Genomic DNA, 21,189 nt, shown 5'->3' with positions numbered 1-21,189 from the left:
CAGCAGTCTATTCTTGCCCACACTTCAGGCTGTGGTTTCAACTTTAATTCCAATCCTGTCTGCTGTTTGTCTTTCAGGGATATTCTAGTTCTCTGTAGGGGTATCCCTTCTACTATTTCAGATCCATAACAGATTAAAAAAAAAACAACTGTATCTCTACTATTTCTTTCAGGGATTTGGAGCAGGGAGGGATAACTGAAGTGATAATCGTTGATCTTGAGCTGATCTGCCTATTGACACTTTTTAGTTAATGTACTAACTTTGAATCATCTCTCTGTTTGGTTGTTATGTTCACTGGGCAAAAAATGTGTGCCTCCAGTTTGTTAAAATGTCTGCTTCCCAAATCCTACAATTTCAGCAACTGTTTGTCCCACCATGTCTGTTACTTGACACTACGCCTAGCTCATGACAGCTACTCAGTAAACGTTTGTTCAATTAGTATATAATACACTCTGGTTTCTTAAAGATTTTATTTATTTATTTGACAGAGAGAGACAGAGAGAGGAAACACAAGCAGGGGGAGTGGGAGAAGGAGAAGCAGGCTTCCCGCTGAGCAGGGAGTCTGATGTGGGGCTTGATTCCAGGACGCTGGGATCATGACCTGACCCAAAGGCAACTGTTATCACCTGAGCCACCCAGGTGCCCCTATATAATGCACTCTTGAAAGCGTCTAATTTAGCTGTTCATGATCATTGATAATTAATACAAACCAATATAGATTCAGCAAGTTTATTCATAGCATAACTAGGATAACTGTATGTATTTTTAAAATACATAGATTGTAAAGCTAAATCCCTAGGAACAGATTAAGTTACAAGCTGTAGATACGGTCTAGGGCAGAGCTGAAACTACGGTCTTGGTTTCCCTAGCTCTGGGCCTTAACAGAGAGGGACTTGTTAGCTCTGCGGCTCTAATGAGATACACAAACCATGATGCCTTTACATTACGTAATGCGACGCCATCCATGTAGTTTGGACGTAGGAGTGTGATGTGGGAGTATGGAAACCAGGCCAGGCGGGGCTAGAGGGAAACCACAGCCGACTTAGCTCCATGTCACTCTGTATGGCAGGAGAGGGACCAGGTGAAGATCTCGGCCACCTCTGCCCTGGGCTACATGTTGCGTCACATTTACAAATTCAAGCCTGGACTCTCCACCAGAAGAGAGATCTACAGTTTCCTAGTCCCGCTGCTACTTAGCTTTCAGGATAACAACCCTGAGGTAGTCAAGGTATTGATGACCTCGGTCCCGCAAATCAGCCTGATTCATTTCTCTTGCTGGTAGAGCATCGCCTTGGGCTCTTTTCATGAGCCCAGCCTTGGCTGTACATTATACACCCACCGCTTTGGTGTCGTCCTCCAGGCTAGCTCTGAGCACTTTCCCCCTCACCGTATCCTGATACGGTTCTCCTCCCTGAAACTGTTTATGTCCCATGTCATGCCCAAGGTCCCGTGTTTCACCTGATCCCAGCTTCAAACCCTCACCCAAGCCCTTGGGGGCTAGCTTCATGGTCTTCCCCTTAGCCTCATGGCCTGGCTCTGTAGAGCCATAGGAAGGAGGCTTCGGGAATTCTGTTCCCTCCATGCTGTAGGCCTGCGGAGGGGCCCTGACAGAGTGGACCACTGTGATCGGCTGGTCCTCCCTCACCCAGATATTCAAGCATGCCACCCTCAGCGATCACATCCACGTGTTGGAAGAGACGTGCAAGTACCTGGTGAGTGTCTCTGAGAAGCCAGTCCCACCGTACTCATGTTAGGGGCTCAAAGGCAAGCTGAGAGGCTAAATATGGGAGGGCTGACAGAAGATACATTCTTTCTGTTCCTTGATTCTCATTCTTTATCATCAGCAAACTGTTAGAATGCACATGGATTGGGCCAGTCCCTCGTTCTTCATATCCGATTCTCTTAGTAGTAGCCCAGTCTCTGCCTTTAGCGGTGAGGAAGGTCAAGGGAGGAGAGCAGAATGCAATGGAACAGAGGTTTTCTGGTTACAGCTGGTAGGAAAAGATGGTGGCAGGAGTCACTGAGGCTTTACATCAGTCATGGCATTAAGGGTCTGTGGCTCCTATGATGCTGAGGATAGGGCAGGATCAGGAATCCTGGTGGAAAAGTAAATATTTAAGGGCTAAGCAAGTAGGTTAGGAACCACCATTAATAATTTTAATACTATGGATTTTGATGCTTATTACCTTCCACAGGTAGAACACTTTAGAGTTCACAAAGCAGTTCTATATCCATTATCCCATGGGAGCCTTACAATTAAGTGAAAGAGGTTGGACAGGTTTTATTTCAGAAAACTGAAGCCAGTGTCAGGGCCAGGATTCAATCCTGGGTCTCCTGGTTACACATCCGTCGTTTCTTCCCTTACCATGTAGGTATGAAGGAGCAAAATTCTCTCTGTGACCTTCCTACTAAGTCTGCCTTGTTGCTGGGGTGTGGGTGTCTGAGGCTATAGGTTCAAGCACCTTCCACTGGGTGAAGACAGAACAGTGGGGACTGTGGACAGGGTGAGAGGATTAGGAACATTCCCAGGGCTCCCCACCCCCAGCTCCTGGTCAGCACCACCCCCTCTTTGGCCTTACAGGTGAGCACAAGCAAAACCCAGCTGGTGGGGGACTTATTGTCCCAGAGCTTTGACTTCCTGAAGAGCCCTCAGTCCTTCCTAAGGGCAGCTGCCATCAACTTAATAGGTAAGATTCTTCCTCCTGGCAACCCTTCCCTCTTCAACAGGGGAGCCCTCCTTAACCTTCTTCAAGGACTGAGCCAAAAACATGGTACTGTGAACTGGGTCACCTCCTTCCTTAGCTCTGATGTAATTAGAGAGGTTGTCCTGGGGACAGGCTCAAGAGTCCCTGTTAGGCCAGAAGAGGAAGAGAAGGCTATGTGCCTTTGCCGCACTCTGGGAAAGTCCACCCCAGCTGTCTGCACTTTGCAGTGTTCAGAAGGGAACCGTATTCATTTGAAAGGGGAAAAACTATTGCTTCCATGGGAATCCTGTGCATTTTAAAACAAAACAAAAATTTTTAAAACAAAAATATTTTTCTTTTAAACTAGGGTAGTAGTACAGTATGTGTTGATGTGTTGATGTTAGATGTTGATGTAAAAGATTCAGGTTGGCAAAAAAGATGAAATTAAATAATGCCAGAAATTCTAAGCATTTGGATTTAACCACGGTTAACATTCTAGAATTTCTACACACACGTACACTCACACACACACAGCCATTTTAAAAACATGAGGTTTGGTATACTGTTGCTTTCCTTTGCTAGGTCACAAATACATGCCCTTACGTGCATTGCTTTTCACCACTGTGTAATATTAATTCCACTATGGGTGGATTTCGGAATTATATAACCTGTGTTTATTTTTGAATATTGAGACTGTGTCATTTTTTTTTTTAAAGTAGGCCACCTCATCTTTTGTTTTAATAAACAGGGATAAAATCTCTACCTGCCATCATGAATATTTTAAGATAAATTTCTTAACTAGAATTGCTGGGACCAAAGGATATGTAAAATTTTAAGGATTTTGGTGCTTCAGCTGCCCTCTAAAAACTTTGAGTCATGGGACCCCTGGGTGGCAAAGTTGGTTGAGGATCCAACTCTTGGTTTCAGCTCAGATCTGATCTCTGGGTTGTGAGATCGAGCCCCATGTCGGGCTCCATGCTCAGTACAGAATCTGCTTGCTTGTCTCTCTCCGTCTCCCTCTGCCTCTCTCCCCTATGCTCTCTCTTTCAAAATAAATATAATAAATCTTTTTTTAAAAAGTGAATCATTTTCCATTGTTAACCAGTATTATATGCAAGTATCCATTTTGTGGATATTTGCCAACTCTCGGTGATAGTTTAAAAATCATTACCGATTTGATAGGCGAAAAGAGTTGTTGTTTGGATTAATATATATTTTTTTTATCGGAAGTGAGGTGAAATATTTTTTTCCTACGTTTATTGGCAAAGCATATTTTATTTTTGCAAATAAATTGCCTCATGCCTTTTGTCCATTTTTCTGTTGGTGTGAGAACCCTATGGAGTTTGACGTCCTGGGTTCATGCCCTACTTGTCACCTGTCAACAACAGTTTTCTGGGTCAACGCTGCTCTGAGGGTTGTTCAACTAGAACACTGACATGTAGGCTACAAGGCATCTCATAGAAACGTTTTTTGCTAGAACTGGTTTACAAGCTTCCGTGTTTGGGACCAAGGGGTAAGGGTGGCCCAAAGACCCAGGAATTCTGGAATGACTTTGCATCTGTCCTCTCTTTAGGATTAACAACTAAGAAGCTAAACATGACTCAAATAGATGATGATGATGTGGAGGTCATACAGAATGGTGAGTCTGAGCCTTGTCCCTGAGATCTGGGTGACATGAGGCAAAAGGGCAAGACAGAAAGTGGGAGAAAGAATTCCTTAAGGACCTATTTTGTTACTTCAAATAAAGTATATTTTTACTATTATAAATGTTATATATAAAAGTAAAAAATCGGGCACCTTCCTTGCTCATTTGGAGGAACGTGTGACTCTTGATCTTGGGGTTTTGAGTTCAACCCCCATGTTGGGTGTAGAGATCACTTAAAAAAACAAAATCTTGAAGGGTGCCTGAGTGGCTCAGTGGGTTAAGCCTCTGCCTTTGGCTCAGGTCATGATCTCAGGATCCTGGGATTGAGCCCCACAATGGGCTCTCTGCTCAGCGGGGAGCCTGCCTCCCTCCACCCCTCTCTCTGCCTGCATTTCTGCCTACTTGTGATCTCTGCCTGTCAAATAAATAAATAAATAAATAATCTTTTAAAAAATAAATAAAATAAAACCTTGAAAGACTAAATTTTAAAAAGTAGAAAATGGGACTAAGTCAGAGGAAGAAAATGAGTTATCTATTATCATGCTAGTTAGAGAAAAACACAGCTTACAAAAATGTTCTAGTCACTCAACATTTATCATGTGTTGTCAGCTGCTACCTATAATGGTATTCATGTCCCCTGAAGAACTTGTAGTTTTGTGTTCTCTTTTATTGCAGTAAAATATTTTAAAATTTGTTTATATTTATAGAAAAAGTACATGAATATAGTATGTGCAAAAAAAGTAGAAACATTATTGATAAAGTTTTTGGTTTTAGAGTAAAGTTCTATTCACCCCCAAGTCTGGTTCCTCTCCCCAATTCCTCCTGTCTGTTTGCTCTAGTCTTGTATTCTTTTGCTGTACACATAGAATATATGTTATGTAATATATAATTTGTGATATTTATCGTATGGATAGATATATAGATATAGATACACGGTTTTTGCAACTTGTTTTTTTCCCCACTCCATATGTCGGTACATACAGATCTGCTACAATCTTGGTAGATCGTTATTTGAATCATCTCCAGTTTTTTGCTATTCCAAAACTGCTACGTGAGCATTCTTATGTATGTCTCTTTGTATGTAAGAATATAAGTGTAAGTATTTCTTCAGGCGAGTTAGCCAGAAAGTAGACTTTTAAAAAACATTTAAAATTTAAATTCAATTTAATTAATGCATGGTGTATTATTAGTTTCAGGGGTAGAATTTAGTGATTCATCAGTTGCACCTGGTACTCATTCCATCAAGGGGCTTCCTTAATGCCCATCGCCTAGTTACCCCATTCCCCACCCCGCACCCCTCCAGCAACCCTCGGTTTGTTTCCCAGAGTTAAGAGTATCTTCTGGTTTGTTTCCCTCTTTGTTTTTGTCTTATTTTATTTTTCCTTCCCTTCCCCTCTTTTCATCTGTTCTGTTTCTTCAATCCCACACAGGAGTGAAATCATATGGTATCTGTCCAGAAAGTAGACTCCTCATCATGAACTTTGAGCTTAACAGGGTTTAAAGTGAAACATTTTAAGTTTCTCTCCAGTATTGACATGAATTCTGATGCCCACCCCTCTCACTTTACAGGCTTTTGTTAGTGAATATTTCAATTCTCTTTTTTAAACCCACAATTTAGATACTATGATTATTGTTGTTACTTTATACAAACAATGTAGATTTACCTGCCATGTCATATGCTCCCCATTCCTTGTTGTATCTCTGACCATCCTTCTTTTTTTTTCATCCTGAAGTACACTTTTTGAAAGTCTCTTTAGTGTGGGTATCTTCCTATTATGCTCTCTTGGTTTTTGTTCCTTTGTAATGACTTTTTCTTAAGCCTATTCTTGCAAGGTAGCTTTATTAGTCACACAATTCTTCTTCTTTTTTTTTTTTTTTAGATCTTATATGTATTTTTAGAGTAATCTGTACACCCAAGGTAGGACTCAAACCCAAAACCCCGAGATCAAGAGTCGCATGTTCCCCTGACTGAGCCAGCAGGGGCCCCTACTAGTGACATAATTCTAGACCACAATTTCTTTCCGAGCACTTCGAAGATACCATGCTACTGTCTTCTGGTTCTCTTTGTTGCTAAAAGGAAGCCTGCCGTCATTCTATTTTTTTTTTTTTTTCCATTGCAGGTAATCTAGCCCTTTTCGCTGGCTGTTTTAATATTTTTCATTTGTAGCATTTGTTAGAAGTCTAGAATATCGGGCACCTGGGTGGGTCAGTTGGTTAAGCAGCTGTCTTTGGCTCAGGTCAGGGTTGGAGCCCCGATTGGGTCGGGGTCTCTGCTCGGCGGGAAGTCTGCTTCTCCCTCTTCTGCTCCCCCTGCTTGTGTTCCCTCTCACTGTGTCTCTCTGTCAAATAAAGAAATAAAATCTTTAAAAAAATAAATAAAAATAAAAGTCTAGAAACCTACTAACCCCTCCCCCCGCCCCCCAGATTCAACAAGGATCAACTAATGGTTACCTTATTTTCTCTATTTCTTTACCTGCACCCCTCCCTGCCAGATTATTCTGAACCAAACTTCAGACTTCATATTATTCATCTATAAAATTTTAGTATGCATTTCTAAATGCTACTCCTTTTAATATTAAAACATAAAATATTAAAACTCCTTTAATATTAAAACTGAGCCAGCCAGCCAGTCAGTAGAGCATGAACTCTTGATCTCAGGATTGTGAGTTCCAGCCCCACAGTGGATGGTGAGACTACTTTCAAGAAATAAAATTAAAAAATAATTAAATTAAAACATTAGAAGTGTTTTAATAATAGACATGTTTTGGAGTACAAGGCAAATGATGCATGAATTTTTAAGATAAAAGAGACCCTAAGGATTTGTAGACTATATGGCACTTGAGGTAACTCATCTAGACCCCTGAGGTTGTCCATTCACTCTCTTCTGCCTCTGAAGTTAGGGGTCCCTCAGAGAAGCATTTCCTCCTCCTGAACTATAACCCTTCTCATTTCCGAGGCTGAGTCATTTGTCCAAGGTCACAGAAGTGAATTACTGGGCGAGCCAGAGCTAGACTTGCCACTTCAGGGGTCTTTGCACTAACTCATGCTCACTCCGTTGTCCTTTAATTTGACCAAAGTCCTGAGAAAAAGGGAATGGGAATCGGGGGTGTGGCAGAAGAAGAGCTGGTGTTCCCAGTGTATATCAGAAGAGAAATTTTGCTTCCCCTTCAGAACCCTTTGGTCCCTCAAAGAGCCGAACAGCCACACCTATGTTTGTTATTCTTGGTAATTCTGCCCTTGCTCTCGATTAACTGAGTTTCTTAATTATTGAAAACCTACTGTATACCAGGCACTCTCCTAAGCACTGGGATACCACAGCAAACAAAACTGATGTTGTCCGTTCCCACCACCCCCACCCCTTCCAGCGGGGGATGGAAAGGGCCCTAACCAAGTACATATATGTAAGCAGGCACAATGGAGAAAGTAAGACACGGCCAATGGTTGGGGGTCGGAGGGCAGGGAAGGGGTGCCCCTCTGAGAAGGGGTGCAGGAGCAGAGACCTGGATGCAGTGAGGGCTTGAACCAGCTGATTATCTGAGACAAGAGCACTCAGCAGTTCAAGGAAGAACAAGAAGTCAATGTGATTGGCATGGAGTGAACCAAAGGAAGAGGAGGATAACGACTCAGAGGATCACAGTGGGGCCAGGATCCTACTGGGCTTTTCAGCTGTGGTGAAGATTGAGGATTTTGCTGTGGGTGGTTGGGGTACTTGGTGAAACAGAGCTCATCACTTCTCTAAAGGGCGGTGGCAGGAAGGGTTAGGGGTGTCTGTGAAAGGTGCTGGATAGGTGACTCATTCCAGTGCCCAATAGAAATGATGTTTGAGTTATTTGTTGTTTACCATCTCCACACAGTTTGCTTCCTTTGATAGAGAGATATGATGGAGAGAATGTTGGCTTTTATCGCCCTGCTGGTGGGTGCCTGTGCTTTTGGGCAAAAGAGCGGGCGTGTATGTCAGAATGCCCACGCTCCAGCTTCGCTGTTGGGGCCATTCTGGTCCTGCACGTGCTTGTCCTCAGGCACTTACCCTCTGGTTGGAGCCCACTTCATTTCCTGGCGCCCGCTTCAAGCTAAAAAGCTGGATACACTGCCTTTGAAGGAATGGTGGCGTCATATTTCAAAGGAAATGCCCAGCAGACACCTGGAGATGGACATTTTCTTGTTTCCTTTATGCTTTGTTACAGCTTTTTATCTTGAAAAGAAAAAGAGGTGAATGACTTTAAAGGGTCCTTTCTTCCAAGTCAGTGTGTAATGACGAGCATGGGCTCCAGTGTCAGCCAGCCCGGTCTGAAATACTAGCTCTCTCCGCAATGAGCTGTGTGAACTTGGGCACGTCACTGCCTCTGCGCGCTTCAGTGTCTTTGTCTATAAAATGGGCATAACAGTGCTGACCTTAAACATTGTTTAAGTATCGATTACAAATGGGTTTGTCCCACCAACCCTTTGTGTTGAGTTGACCCAGCTTCGGGGCCAAGATGGGGCAAGGTGTTGGCAGTGGCAGGTAGGGAGGGCACCTGGCGCTCTGGTCAGGGGAGAATGAATTTGTTAGCTGCTGCTGACTGTAGCTGTGCTCTCTCCAGTCCTCTAGTGACTAGGTAGTAGCCTCTGTCCCTTTGGGGTTCTAATCCTTGCTTCTGACCCTGACATTTTGTACCTGTGCTGCCTTCTCCTCATTTTTTCCAACTGAAGTCTCTACAGGGTAAGGAACCCCTGTTCCCAGCAACCAGAGAATTTCAGCAAAAGTATTCTAGAACGAAAACCCTAGGCTCCTTAGTGTATCAGAGAATTCACCTTGCCTTCCTCATCCCACCCAGCCTCTAAGAAAGACTGCCTACCTTACCTAGACAGGAGGGACTTTTTCCCAAGGAAGGTAATTCTAGTTACGTTTATATCCGTATCCAGTGCCTAACAAGCCTTGTGGTCAAGAAATAGTTCTTCGTGGGATTTCCATATTCACTGCGTAGCCAAAGCCAGGTGCTTTCTCCTGTTATCAGTATAAATGAGATCAGCATGGAACTATAGACTTTGATGGGCTTGAAGGCCCTTTTGAGCCAAGGTTCTTCCTTTTCTCTTCATCCTTTGGATGTCAAGCAATTTAGCAGCCTTTGTTCCCACCGGAATCTCAGCCCCTGGCTGCCATTCCCTAATCCGATGGCTTGAACAATCCCTACATGCCCTGCTTCTCTATACTTCTCTACACAGCAGCCATATTCTCTTTGAAATGTGTACACTGAATCATGTCACCCCTGGGCTTAAATCCCTTCAGTAGCTTTCCACTGCTCTTTGGGTCAAAGTCTGGTCCCTTATGCTTGGCCTCAAGGCCCTGATTGAGCCAGCTTCTGACTCTCTCTCCACCCTGAGCCTGTAACACCTCCCCTCTCACGAGAAGCTGTAGCCCCACTGGTTACTTTTTACACTGTGAGTAGGTGACCCCCTCCCTGACCTTTGGGAATGCTTCTGCCCAAGCTCTTCTCGTGGCTTCTTACCTCTTAGCTCACGTCTCCTTCTCAGAGAGCAATTCCCTGACCGGCCTAAGGAGGTCCTTCCTGGTTGTTCATTCTCATTACTCTGTTAAATGTCCTTCTTTATACTTCATTTGTGTTTCCTTGTTTGTTTGTTTGTTTGTTTTCTTAAAGATTTTATTTATTTATTTGACAGAGAGAAAGAAATCACAAGTAGGCAGAGAGGCAGGCAGAGGGAGAGGGGGAAGCAGGCTCCCCGCCGAGCAGAGAACCGGATGCGGGGCTCAGTCCCAGGACCCTGAGATCATGACCTGAACTGAAGGCAGAGGCTTAACCCACTGAGCCACCCAGTGCCCCTCCTTGTTTGTTTTGTCTTTCCTCCACTGGAATGTCAAGTTCTTGAGGGTGGGGAAACTTTCTTGGTCACCACTGCAACCCCAGCACCTAGCAAGTACTCCATAACCACAGTCAAATGAATTAATGGTTATGGTTTCTAACAGTGAAAAACTGCAAACAACCTCATTATTCACTAATAGAGGGTTCATCACAGAGATTATGATAGGATCACGTGACTGGATAGCACCTTCTATAGAGGAATATTTTATGTGACGAAAAAATGGAAATCTTATTTTTGTAAAAAGAAGTATTCATATTTGGTATTTAAAAAAAAACTACAACAGATGCATCTGGCTGGCTCAGTCAGTAGAGCACGAGACTCTTGATCTCGGGGCTGTGAGTTCAAGCCCTATGTTGGGCACAGAGATGACTTAAAAATATATATACTGCAGGGATTGGTATGAAAATATTAATAATATTATCTCAGGGGGACAGCTAAGTGATTTTTCTCTCATTCCTTTTGGAATGATTTTTATGTAAACAGTTTTCTAGAGTAAAACAAGTATTACTTTAACGGTGACAAAAGTTATTCTAAATGAAGTTATATAAGAATATCCTGGTAAGTGGGGTGGAAAATAATGGGGTTTGGATAGGTAGTCCTTGGAGATCAAGAGTCTGAGTTGACCTCCTTTCTGGTTTCAGCTGTTGGAAGTCTGAGGAATGATCCTGTGGAGTCTGTGCAGTCTTTGGTCAATACAACTCTGAAAAAAATTGATGAATATGTTAACCCCGGGTTTGTCGCTACTTCCAGGTTGAGTCAGCTGAGTAATAACATCTTCAAAGTCACAGGCATGAAAACCCCAAAAAGAAAGAAGCGGCTGTTTAAGAGTGTCAAACGGGAAAGAGATGACAATCAGAAAATCTGGAAGTGGCTTCAAAGCCCTCTGAATCTACTGCGCAAGCGGTCCAATAGGAGGGTGAAAAATAGTCCAGTCATAATAGGCAATTCAGAGAAATAGTCAGTATGGTCACAGGTCCCGACATCTGGAAGTCCACCTGCAGAGGCCGGGGCCGCCTAAACTAAGTTGCTCCAACTGCTCTGGGACTAAAGCCTTTTCCATTTGTTTGTCCAGATGTCAGGACTTTGCCTCCCAGTAGCTCTCCGACCATAGTCCCACTGGATGGGCTACTTTAGGATTACACCCAAGGAGGCACTTTTGATCTTAGAAGACAACAGTGTGTTTCTGGTCCTTTGTCTCCCTTGGGGATTTCTGGCCACCAGCATATTCATTTGTCAATAAAACTTATTTTCTCATCCTAATACATGTTGATGTTCATCTTGGTTTTGGGGGGCTGAGGAGAAACTCAAGTGACAGGTTCGGCTCTGGAACTATCTCCTTCAACCTTCAGGTAAAGTTTTGAATGATAAGAGGGAGGCAGAATTGGGTGCCAGAACAGTGTGGCCCCTAGTGTCCAATCTCTTTTTTTCTCCCCCCCCACACACACTGGATGAAATTCCCAGGCCTGACACATTATGTTCAGATTTCAGGTCCGAGCAGAAAAAGGCAGACTGTGGGTGTAAACACTGGAGTGGCAATAACTCCAGCCTGATCTCTCTCACCGAAGAAAGTGCATTTGGATTGTGATGGATGACATTCTTGATGGGATAACTTTGAGTCCATTCTAATTTTTTTAAAAAAATATTTAAATATTTATTTATTTATTTGAGAGAGAGAGAGGGAAGGAGCCTCTAGAGGAAGGGGGAGAAGGAGAGGGAGAGAGAATCCTGAAGTAGACTCTCTGCTGAGCAAGGAACCTGGTGCAGGGCTCAATCCCATGTCCCAGGGATGTGACTGACCCAAGTGGAAATCAAGAGTCAGGCGCTCAACGGACTGAGCTACTCAGGTGCCCTGAGGGCAATAATTTTTTTTTTTTTCCCCAAGGACCCTGACATTTAGGCTATGGGAACTCAATTCTGAAAAGTTTGAAAGATATGGAAAGGGGGATGTGGGTGGCTCAGTTGGTTAAAACTCTGACTCTTGATCTTAGCCCAGGTCTTGATCTCAGGGTCATGAGTTCAGGCCCCACCCTGGGTTCCACACTGGGCATGGTGCCTACTTAAAAACATAATAGGTTTGGGATGGGGGGAAAGGTATGGAAAGACCAAAGAACTAGTTCCCACTTTGGTCAAACTGATTAATTTGACTTTGAAGTTAACTTTGAAAGTTAACTTTGAAGTTAACCATGATCAGGATGGTTTTGATTGCTTCTAAATTTTATGAACTTTTATATAAAATCCTTCTAAAACTGTTTTCCTCATATTTAAAAATGAGACTGTTTGAACTCACTTTATAGGCTTTATGGAATGAAATGAGATAGCCATGTACTTGGTACATGGCTTAATAAATGGCTCTCATTATTACCTGGGTATGACAGTTAATTTTGTGTCATGGTGGATGGGCCACAGTGCCCACATAGTTGGTTAAACTTTATTCTGGATGCTTCTATGGGGATGCCTTTGGATGAGATTAACATTGCAATTATAAATAAGTAGATCAGATTGCCCTCTATAATGTGGGTGGGCCTCATTCAATCAGTTGAAGACATGAATGGAATGAAAAAACTGACCTCCTGAGAGCAAGAAGGAATTCTGCCAGCAGATGACCTTTGGACTTGAACTGCAACATGAGCTCTTCCCTGTGTCTTCAGTCTGATGGTCCAACCTGCAGATTTTGGACTTGCTGACCTCCATAATCGGCGATTCCTTAAATCAATCTCTTTCTCCCTTACCCTTTCTATACACACACACACACACACACACACACACACACACACTATTGGTTCTGTTTCTCTGGAGAATCTTGACTAATACAGTAGGTATAAGGGTGCTTCCTCTGAGTCAACAGAGAAGTGTCATTTCTTTGGGATGACAAAGGGGAGAGTTGGTGGGCATTGGTAGGAAAGCTGAACTTTAAAGGAGAAACACTACTGTGACCCAGCTTCCAAATCAAAGCACTGAGACTTCCAGTGCTTTGTATATTGGCATTTGCTCCACTGGCCTTCAGCCTAGCTGTACGCTCCATCTTTGACTTTCTGACTTTCTCTTCAATTTCCTTCAAACGTGGACTTCTCAGGATACCCCCAACCTTGTCATGACCTCTAATTCTTGTCACTGCTCCCTGGCTGTACATTCTGTGCGAAGATAGCTGCCCTCTCCAGATCCAGGTTCTCGTAGGGCCCCTAGTCTTGTATTTGGGGAGGTCCTTGACCAAATCAGGCTACCCAGCTGAAGAAGTGGTCAACGGCAGGGGGAGAAGTTGCATGCTCACTTGGTCCGATGTCAGCATCCTGTCTTCGTTTGCACAGTTCCCCTCCTCCTGCCTTCTAGCATGAATCCCTCCCTTGTTCCCCTTCTCCTCTCCAGGTCCTTGAAATGGACGCAGTACTTCTGCTCCTCCAACCTCTTCATTATTTAGGCTCTTCTTAAACCATGCTAAGTGATTTTGTTCCAACTACTGTACCAACTCTCCTGCCTTAAGTACCAGGGGAATTTTTTTCTAGTTATTATTCTCCCTGACCTTGCCATATGCATTATTATTTTTTATTTTTTTAATATTTTTAAAGATTTTATTTATATGTCAGAGAGAGAGAGAGAGAGAGCACAGGCAGGCAGAGTCAGAGGGAGAAGCAGGCTCCCTGCGGAGCAAGGAGCCTGATGTGGCACTCGATCCCAGGACGCTGGGATCATGACCTGAGCCGAAGGCAGCTGCTCAACCAACTAAGCCACCCAGGCGTCCTCATATGCAGTATTTTTTATCATTTTCTCTTTTGCTCTCATGAGGACCCTAATTTGCCCTCTGCTGCTCTAATTAGTCAATTCCTCACTTCCTTTCCCTGGATGGGGTCATTTCTTGAAGGTCATTCCTTGCTTTTATCCTCTTTTTTTTTTAAATTGTGTTAAAATATACATGATGTAAGATTAACTCTATTAACCATTTTTAAGCGTACAGCTTAGTGTTAACTGCGTTTACTTTGTTGTGCAACTGATGTCCAGAATCCCTTCCTCTCACAACACTGAAACACCCTGCTCATTAAACAACAGTTCCCAATTTCCCATTCAACTCAGTCCTTAGTAACTTCCATTCTACTTTCTGTCTCTATGAATTTGACTACTCTGGGTACCTCATGTAAGTAGAATCCTACAGTATTTGTCTTTTTGTGACTGGCTTATTTTGCTTATCACAATGTGACGGTTAATTTTTCGTGTCAATTGGAGTGGGCTATGGTGTCCAAATATTTGGTCAAACATTTTCTGGATGTTTCCATGAAGATTTTTTAAAAATAGATTTTATTTATTTATTTAGTTGAGAGAGAGCGTGTGCAAGAGGTGGGAGGAGTAGAGGGGGAAGAAGAGGGAGTGGAAAAGACTCTTAAGCAAACTCCACACAGAGCCTGACTTGGGGTTCGATCTCACAACCTTGAGATCATTAGCTGAGCTGAGACCAAGAGTCGGATATTTAACTGACTGAGCCACCTAGGTGCACTATGAAGGTGGTTTTTAGATGTGATTGACATTGCAACGCGTGGACTCTGAGTAGAACAGATTATGCTCCCTAATGTGGGTCGGCGGCATTTAATCAGGTGAAGGTCCTTTAACAGAACAAGGGGAGATTCCTCAGAGCAAGAAGAGATTGTACCAGCCCACAGCCTTTGAACTTGAAATTCTCCCCTTCCCTGAGTCTCCAGCCTGCCTGCTGGCTTACCTCATCAGATTTGGCCTTGCCAAACCTCCACTATGTGAGCCAATTCTTTAAAATAAACCTCTCTCTCTACATCCTATTGAACCTGTCTTTCTGGATAACCCTGTCATGTCCTCGTTCACCCATGTTGAAACATATGTCACAATATCCTTTCATTCAAAGGCTGGAAAATATTCTGTTATATGTAAATATCCCATTTTGTTCATTCATTCATCTATTGATGGACACTTGGGTCCCTTCCACCTTTCGGCTATTGTGAATAACATGCCCACAAACATGTGTGTACAAACACCTACTCAGGTCCCTGTGTTCACTGCTTTTGGGTGGATACCCAGAAGTGGAATTGCTGGATCATATGGTAATTCTGTATCTAATTGTCTCGGAAACCATCATACTGTTCCGTAGTAGCTACACCATTTTCTTTCCCACCAGCAGTGTATAAGGTTCCAATTTCTCCACGTCCTTACTAACCCTCATTATTTTCTGTATGTCCTCGCAGTAGCCATCCCAGTGGGTATAAGGTGGTATCTCATTGCAGTTTTGGCTGCATTTCCCTAGTGATGAGTGATGTCAGTGACGCTGAGCAACTTTTCATGGGCTTGTTGGCTATTTGGGCCATGCGAATAGCTTTGTTCAGAGAAATGTCTATTCAGACACTTGGCCCATTCTTTAATTGGGCTGGTTTTGTTGTTGATGCTGTTGAGTTGTAGGAGACCTTTATGTATTCTAAATATTAGCCTTTTATCAGATGTAGGATTTGCCGGTATTTTCTCCCATTCATTAAGAGGCTTTTTCACTGTTGATTGTGTCTTTTGATGCAGAGAAGTTTTAAAGTTTATTGTTGTCCAATTTATCCATTTTACCTTTGTTACATTTATGCGTTTGGAATCTTATCCAAGAAATCATTGCCAAATCCAAATCCCCTATGTTTTCTTCTAAGAGTTTTATACTTTTAGTTTTCACATTTAAATCATTTTAGATTAATCTTCTTCTTTTTTTTTTTTTTTAAGTGGGCTCCATCCCCACCATGGAGCCCAATGTGGGGCTTGAACTCATGACCCTGAGATCAAGACCTGAGCTGAGATCGATAACTCAACTGACTGAGCTACCCAGGTGCCCCAGGTTAATTTTTTATTTGGTATAAGGTAAGGGTCTGACTTCATTTTTTGCATGTCTCCCTCTTTTTAAAAATTGTTCACATCTTCAGAAATTTTACCACTCATCATGGCTTTAATTCTTTTACCCAGAGGTGATCAAATTCATATACCCAGCCTCTGCCTTTTTCCTGAACTCTAGTCCTCCATTTTCAAATACCACTGAAGACCTCATAGAAACACTGGGGAGGGGGGCAGCCTGTAAATTCAGTCTGACAAATGAGATTGACCTATTTTGTTTTTAAAAATATTTCATTTATGGGTGCCTGGATAGCTCCAGTGGGTTAAAGACTCTGTCTTCAGCTCAGGTCATGATCTCAGGGTCCTGGGATCGAGCCCCATATTGGGCTCCTGAAGGAGCAGGAGGCTGGCTGAGGACAAAGCAAAAGCTGGCGCCTTGCACCCCCCCCTTCATCCGCTCCCCTCCATATGTGTAGCATTCCTCAGGCACCCCGTTCTGCTTCTGTAAGATTGCTTTGTCTGCTTTTGCACGCGGGTCCCCTGACCCAATCCACTGATGCCAAGTATGCCTGTTCAAACTATCAATCAATCAGATCAGCCCCACCCGAAACTTGTTTGTATCTGTCTATAAAAATCCTGCACCAACCCAGCTCTGGACCTCTCGGCGTTATCGGCAACGAGCGGCGCAGAGGTCCAGGTTCGAACCTGCAATAAACGACCCTTGCTGCTTGGCTTTGACTCATGTCTCTGGTGGTCTTTTAAGGTGGGGGTAATATTCAGTTGGCATTACACTCCTTGCTCAGCGGGGAGCCTGCTTCCCCACCCCTCTCTGCCTGCTTCTCTGCCTACTTGTGATCTCTGTCAAATAAATAAAATCTTTAAAAAATAAATAAAAATATTTAATTTATTTATTTGTCAGAAAGAGAGCGAGTGAGCACACATGCAGGGAGAGCGGCAGGCAGAGGGAGAAGCAGGCTCCCCACTGAGCAAGGAGCCTGATGTGGGGCTCAATCCCAGGACCCTGGGATCATGGCCTGAGCTGAAAGCATATGCTTAGCAACTGAGCCACCCCGGTATCCCTGAGACCAACCTATTATATGAGGAAATAGAATGTATTCTATGCTCACTAGAGTGTGGCTTAGTGAGGAAAAGTTTTATCCCTAGATATATACCAAACCTAGTACTCAAAGACACCAGGGCTCAGAGAAGTATTACTAGAGTGCATCCTGCACTGTTCCAGGGAGTGGCACATGGAGTCGGGGGGATGGGACCAATCTGCTCTCTGGAGGTCCCCTCTCTCTCTCTTTTTTGTAAGTAGCCTCCACACTGGCTATGGAGCCCAGCGTGGGGCTTGAACTCGCAACCTTGAGGTCAAGACCTGTGCTGAAATCAAGACTCAGTGACTTCATGGATTGAGCCACCATGGTGCCCCTGGAGGTTTTCTCTTATATGACAGGTGCATTTCATGGAGCTTCCTAGCGCCTAGGTGGTGATATTTCACTCAGATTCCTATGATTTCCTTGTTCTGATTCTATTATTACCAAGCAATCTTCCAGTTCACATTGGCTTTCCAAATAGGAAGACATGAATTTTTTTTTCCCTCACTGGAAGTGGCTCCTTTATAAATGAATCCAATGACAGGGATGTAAATTTAGTGATTGTGCATTTGTATGATAAGAACTTTCTGAGTTTACTAAGAGAATTCAGCTTCTGGACTGGGGCTCCATTGGTATCCATTGAATGAATTGATGAGGGAGCACGGGGCTGGCTGAAGACCAAGTAAAAGCTGGCCCCCTCTGTCTTATGTGTAGCATCCCTCAGGCAGCCCTGACTGCCAAAAACAATAAGCAAATAGTTAACTTGCAGAGCTCACAATCCTGCTAGACAGGAGTCTCCCTTGGCTTACAAATGTCCTAAATCTCACTAACAAAGGCAATTGATATAGCAGGATTGTGACAACCCACCAAAAATTCTCCCAAGTATCTTAATGTTAATGGCTGGCCTAAAGACAACATTGATCCAGTCGCAAGAGCAAGGCCTCCGGTAGGCCTGGGACTTCCTGGCACCTTGTAGGCCCTCTTTAGCATATGAAAACTCCGCTGAAACCTCCCTTCCCCTCACCTTCCCCCAACCGCAGGTTACATAACCTGCCATCCCTCACAACCCGGGGCAGCAGCTCTTCCTGCCCACAGGTCCTTTCCCCTTGCTTTAATAAACCACCATTTTGCACGAAAGAGGTCTCAATAATTCTTTCTTGGTCGTCGGCTCCGGACCTCAGCCCACTGAACCTCACCTAGGTTCTAGAATTTCATCAGAATGAATAGGATGACCAGGCTTTACCCTGGAAAAAGTTGCCTTTGAGATGCCCTGGTCCTGCTTGTAACACGGCATGTAACTCATGTGTACCCCATCAAGCTGCATAACTTCAGATATCTCAGAGGTAGAATATCCCTATCCCCCTTCAAAATGCATTATTCCTCCTGACCTCATTTCTGCTCTTGCAATGGCTAAAGGCCTAAATCTCAAAATTTGATTCACAGCTAGAACCCAGCTTTACTTATTAGATTTTATTTATTTTTGTTAGATTTATGTTACAGCTCTATCTAAAGGGGATCTAAGAAAACTTATAATAAAAGCATTTTATATTTTATATTTTATAAATAAAAACTTATAATAAAACCAAACCCAATTCATATTAGTGTTAATCTTTGTTGAGCTTTTATAACATGGGATGCCTGGAGCTAAGCCCTCAATGTTACCAAGATGATCTCATTTATCTCAGAAGACTCCTGGAAGGTTGGTCTTGCTATTATCTCCATTATATAACCGAGAAAACTGAGGCCCATAGGCCTTAAACAGCTTGCCAGAGTCACCGAGATTGTTAACTGTGGATCTGAACCCAGATGGTCTGACTACTACAGCGTGTACTTAAAATGATCAAGAAGTAATAAGGAAAAAAAATAAGCATCAAAAAACACTGGCCAATGGGGTGACAGCTGGATGGCTCAGTCAGTTGTCTCTGATTTTTTGTTTCAGCTCAGGTCATGATTTCAGGAGTCCTGAGATCAAGCCTGCATCAGGCTGGGTGCTCAGCAGGGAGTCTGCTTGAGATTCTGTCTCCCTTCGCCCCTCCCCCTACTTGGATGGGTGGGCACGTGAGCTTGTGCTCTCTCTCTTTCTCTCTCTCTCTCAAATAAATCAATAAATTAAAAAAAAACACTAGCCAATGAAAAACTAAAACAACACACATTTAGTTTTGAGATTATTAGCAAAGTCAAAGAGGAACATATAATGGGCTTAAGGAGCTCTTGATGCAGAGAACATAGGCAAAAGGAAATATAGATACAATTAAATTTCCTTCTAACTTGCTGCCCATTGACAAATATTTGAGACAGGCAGAAATTAACACTCCTGCAGCAACCCCCAACTCTTAATGTTAATGCCTTGCTAGAGAGGAAAACTACCTTAGCTTGACAATAGCTAGGCCTGCAGGATCCTAAATCTTCATTAATCTTCTTTAACATAATGAAAATCCTTTTAGAGACTTCCTTTGTCTCTACCCCTTCCCCCCACCCCAATTTAAAAGTATACAATCCATCACTCCTCATAACCCCAGTGCCCCTTTTCTCCGCACAAGTCCTGGTCCCTGTGCTTTAAAAAACCCACCTTTTTTTGCACCAAAACCATCTCAAGAATTTTTCCGTGACCGTTTGCTCCTGGACCCCATCACAATAGCTCTCACTGTTGAGTTATAGAAAGCACATTTGTACATGATATATTTTTTTTCTCCCTGGCCCTGAGTTTAGGGAGGAGTTTGTTAAGAAAGTCTTTGCGCTAATTCAATGAATGACATTATCTGAGGCTGTTTAATAATAAATGCAGAGGTGGACCACATAGGTCTAACAGTTTTGATTTTACCCTCAGGACAAAGCCCAAGGTCTAATGTTAGGGGTGTGTATTTTATAGATGATCCATGGGGTGGGGATGAGGGGAGGATAGAGGGTGACCTGCAGGTTTATAGCCTCATAGTAACTGCCTCCATCCTCTCATTTCTATTGCTGCCACCCTTGGAAGTGCAGATCCCTATTGCATGGTCAGGTTTATTGCACAACCTGGCTTGTGTGCTTGCTTCTGGTCTCTTTCCCTTCCAAAACACCATTTGAGATGGAGAAACTGAAGGACTTGATTAAAAAACCTACTTTTTGCGTCTTCTCTGGCTTCTATCTTTGCGAGGACCAGCACGCAAGTAGGGTAAAGGCCTAAAGTATAAGGTAAAGTATACCCTCGCCTCATAGTGCAAATAATGTAGGTCCTCCTTTGGAAGAGACAGGGAGTTTATGACTTCTTTAGAGTAATTAACATCTAAGGAAGGAGCAGGTGCACATGACCGGAAGAAGTCATCCTGATGAGGGAGCAGGAGGCTGGCTGAGGACAAAGCAAAAGCTGGCGCCTTGCACCCCCTCTTCACCCACTCCCCTCCATATGTGTAGCATTCCTCAGGCACCCCTGACTGCTATAAAACGATAAATAGTTAACTTGCAGGGATCGCAATCCTGCAGAACAGGAATCTCCCTTGCTCTATAGATGTCCTAGAGACCTAAACAGGGAGGTTACCTTATCAATAGCACAAATTTCCAGAGGCAAATAACTCTCGGTTCCTGAAGCCCTAATGTCTCCCTCCCACCATAAACTGGAGGAGACTGAGGTAGAAGGGAATGTAAATGACAGCAGGATCATTATACCCCACCAAGAATCTCCCAATTATCTTGATGTTAATGCCTGACCTAAAGACGACATTGATCAGGCCATAAGGGCAAGGCCTCCCCCCAGCACCTTGTAGGCCCTCCCTAACATGTGAGAACTCTGTTGAAACCTCCCATCCCTTCACCACCTCCCCCCAACCATGGGGTATATAACATGCCAACCCTCACAACCCGGGGCAGCAGCTCTTCCTGCCCACGGGTCCTGTCCCCGTGCTTTAATAAACCACCATTTTGCACCAACGACGTCTTAAGAATTCTTTCTTTAGTCGTCGGCTCCGAACCTCCTTACCCCACTGAACCTGACTTAGGTTCTGGGACTTCATCAATCCTATGTGTTTTCCAGACCATGGGTGCTAGACATCTTGACACCAAGATCCCCTGCCTCCAAGGAATAACAACTGGGCCCTCATCTTTGTTTTAACTG

The 21,189-nt window shown here is 43.5% G+C and overlaps 1 protein-coding gene across 14 annotated transcripts in view; it reads left to right on the top strand.

The window, feature by feature from the left end:
• LOC116593895 (maestro heat-like repeat-containing protein family member 1) overlaps nucleotides 1-11,439 on the top strand; it is a 78,934-nt gene extending 67,495 nt beyond the window's left edge. For 11 of the 14 annotated variants that reach the window (XM_032348519.1, XM_032348511.1, XM_032348515.1 and 8 more), the window contains 5 exons: nucleotides 1,070-1,228; nucleotides 1,590-1,712; nucleotides 2,582-2,687; nucleotides 4,258-4,323; nucleotides 10,830-11,439. In XM_032348519.1, the coding sequence (XP_032204410.1) occupies nucleotides 1,070-1,228; nucleotides 1,590-1,712; nucleotides 2,582-2,687; nucleotides 4,258-4,323; nucleotides 10,830-11,146 (771 nt within the window). In that variant the 3' untranslated portion in view covers nucleotides 11,147-11,439. The remainder of the gene's footprint in view (nucleotides 1-1,069; nucleotides 1,229-1,589; nucleotides 1,713-2,581; nucleotides 2,688-4,257; nucleotides 4,324-10,829) is intronic. The other 3 variants (XM_032348516.1, XM_032348514.1, XM_032348520.1) reach the window with 2 other exon arrangements.
• The last annotated feature ends 9,750 nt before the right edge of the window (nucleotides 11,440-21,189 follow it).

The sequence above is a fragment of the Mustela erminea genome, chromosome 6 (assembly GCF_009829155.1).
Source record: "Mustela erminea isolate mMusErm1 chromosome 6, mMusErm1.Pri, whole genome shotgun sequence".
Taxonomy (NCBI): Eukaryota; Metazoa; Chordata; class Mammalia; order Carnivora; family Mustelidae; genus Mustela; species Mustela erminea.
This window is presented reverse-complemented; position numbering and strand designations above follow the sequence as displayed.